At 60.7% G+C, this 2,230-nt stretch overlaps 1 protein-coding gene across 1 annotated transcript; it reads left to right on the plus strand.

Moving 5' to 3' along the window:
• Window positions 1-269: 269 nt before the first annotated feature.
• LOC125520270 (zinc finger protein CONSTANS-LIKE 2) lies at window positions 270-1,848 on the plus strand. Its single transcript, XM_048685151.2, has 2 exons — window positions 270-1,028; window positions 1,133-1,848. The coding sequence occupies exons 1-2, from the start codon at window positions 360-362 to the stop codon at window positions 1,580-1,582; spliced, it is 1,119 nt and encodes a 372-aa protein (XP_048541108.2). The 5' UTR covers window positions 270-359; the 3' UTR covers window positions 1,583-1,848.
• The last annotated feature ends 382 nt before the right edge of the window (window positions 1,849-2,230 follow it).

Below are 2,230 nucleotides of genomic sequence, written 5' to 3' on the forward strand. Positions count from 1 at the left end.
CGTGAGCATGGAGGAGGACATGATAAGATGGGATTAGTACCCCGGTATCGGTTGCCTCCCCCGAAAAGCCAAGCCAACCCACCCAGCACCCAGCCAGCGACGGCGATGTCTCCCCGTCTTTCACATGCACCAAATCCCCGCCAAAATCCCCACTGTATCATATCGGCATCAACCCATCGCTTGGCTCCGAACCTACCACGTGCCCCGCTCCGGCCACGTCCCCCTCCCCCACCCACTATTACATCTACTGCCTCCTCCCCCACCACCTCCCTCACCTCAGATCAATCACTCTTCCCTCCCACTACTCCCACCGCGTTCACCCGCCATTGCCTGTCGAAGCTACGAGATTAGTTACTAGTATGATGGAGCTGCGCAAGTACTGGGGCGTGGGGGGGAGGAGGTGCGGGGCGTGCGAGGGGGCGGCGCCGGCGGCGGTGCACTGCCGGGATTGCGCCGGGTACCTGTGCACGGGGTGCGACGCGCGCCCGGCGCACGCGCGAGCTGGCCACGAGCGCGTCTGGGTGTGCGAGGTCTGCGAGGTCAGCCCCGCGGCCGTGACGTGCAAGGCCGACGCCGCCGTGCTCTGCGCCCTGTGCGACGCCGACATCCACCACGCCAACCCGCTCGCCGAGCGCCACGTGCGCGTGCCCATCGCGCCCATCGGCTCCCCCGAGGCCGCCGCGGTGGCGGCCGAGGCCACGATGTTCTGTGGCGCCGGTGACGGCGAGGCGCGGGCGGATCAGGACGACGTGCCCGAGCAGCTGCACCAGCACGGGGGGATGCTGAACCTCAACGTGGAGGCCGGCAAGGAGGGCGGGAAGATGGACTACCTCTTATCCGACCTCGTCGACCCCTACCTCGCTGTCGACTTTACGCGCTTCGCCCACGCTGACAGCGTCGTGCCCAGCGGCGTCGCCACCGGCGCCGTACCCGCCGTCGTGGACCTGGACTTCGCGTGCGGGATCGGCGCCAAGCCGCCGCCGACCTACAGCTCCTCGTACACGGCCAACGCCTCCGGCGCGCACAGCGTCAGTCGCCTCGCCTTTGCCTTGGCGCGAACCGATCGCGCGCCTTCTTGCTTGCCGTACGTAGACCAACTTGCTGATCGATCGAGAGGGCTATAATTTTTCAGGGCTCTTCATCGGAGGTCAGCGTGGTGCCGGAGGCCATCTGCGGCGGCGTCGGGAGCTTCGAGATCGACTTCACCCGGCCCAAGCCGCAGCCGTACATGCCCGCGTACACCGCGGCACCGCCGAGCCATGGGGTGAGCGCGCAGCAGGCGTCGCCGGTGGACATGGGGTACTTGACGGTGCCGGAGCGTCCGGTGGCGGTGACCGGGGAGGGCAGGGTGGCGAGGCTGATGCGGTACCGGGAGAAGAGGAAGAACCGCCGGTTCGAGAAGACCATCCGGTACGCGTCCAGGAAGGCCTACGCCGAGTCGCGGCCGCGCGTCAAGGGCCGCTTCGCCAAGCGCACCGACCAGGACGCCGACGGCGACGACGTGGACGCGGAGGCCCATGCCGTGCCGTCTTCCACGTCCTACTTGCTCGACTTTGGCTACGGCGTCGTGCCGTCCTTCTGATCCGCCGGCCCGGCGCCCCGGCCGGCGGCCTTGTACTTGTACCATTGATGCATGTACAGTAGTACGTAGGGAACTAGTAATCCATCCATGTACTCCTCCTGAGCTAGTTCGATCACGCTTTTGATGTACTAGTAATACTGTAAACTGTAACAGTAGTAGTACTTTGGCCAATATGCTCGTTTATTTTTGGATGGCCGAAACTAGTAGCCCAAACATTTGGATCATCAATCATTATTTATCATCTATGTTTATGGCGATTCTGTTCATCTACCGACAAAAACAAGGGTCGATATGATCGATCGCGAATGCTCTTGTGATCGATCTTAAAATTTCTCTGCAAATTGCAATGAATTCCGTTCAACTGTGCGCATGGGTACTTTATCCGTGAAAGGTACGCACCAAATTAGCTTTATAAAAGCGAACCAATATGTGGTTGGATGGTTAGAGGAACGGCGACATCCCAACCCATCAGAGATTCAAATCCTAGTGCTCGCATTTGTTCCTGTCAGGGGCGGCAGTAGGGGTATTCTTGAGTCTTCATGTAAATACCCATGATTTTTACAAAATGAATACACATGAATACCCGGTTGCAAATTTCTAGAGTCGCCATTGGTTCCTGTATTTATTTCATGATTTCCGGCGATGTGC

This window comes from Triticum urartu, chromosome 7A, assembly GCF_056163025.1.
Source record: "Triticum urartu cultivar PI428250 chromosome 7A, HENAU_Tu73, whole genome shotgun sequence".
In the NCBI taxonomy this organism is placed as follows: Eukaryota; Viridiplantae; Streptophyta; class Magnoliopsida; order Poales; family Poaceae; genus Triticum; species Triticum urartu.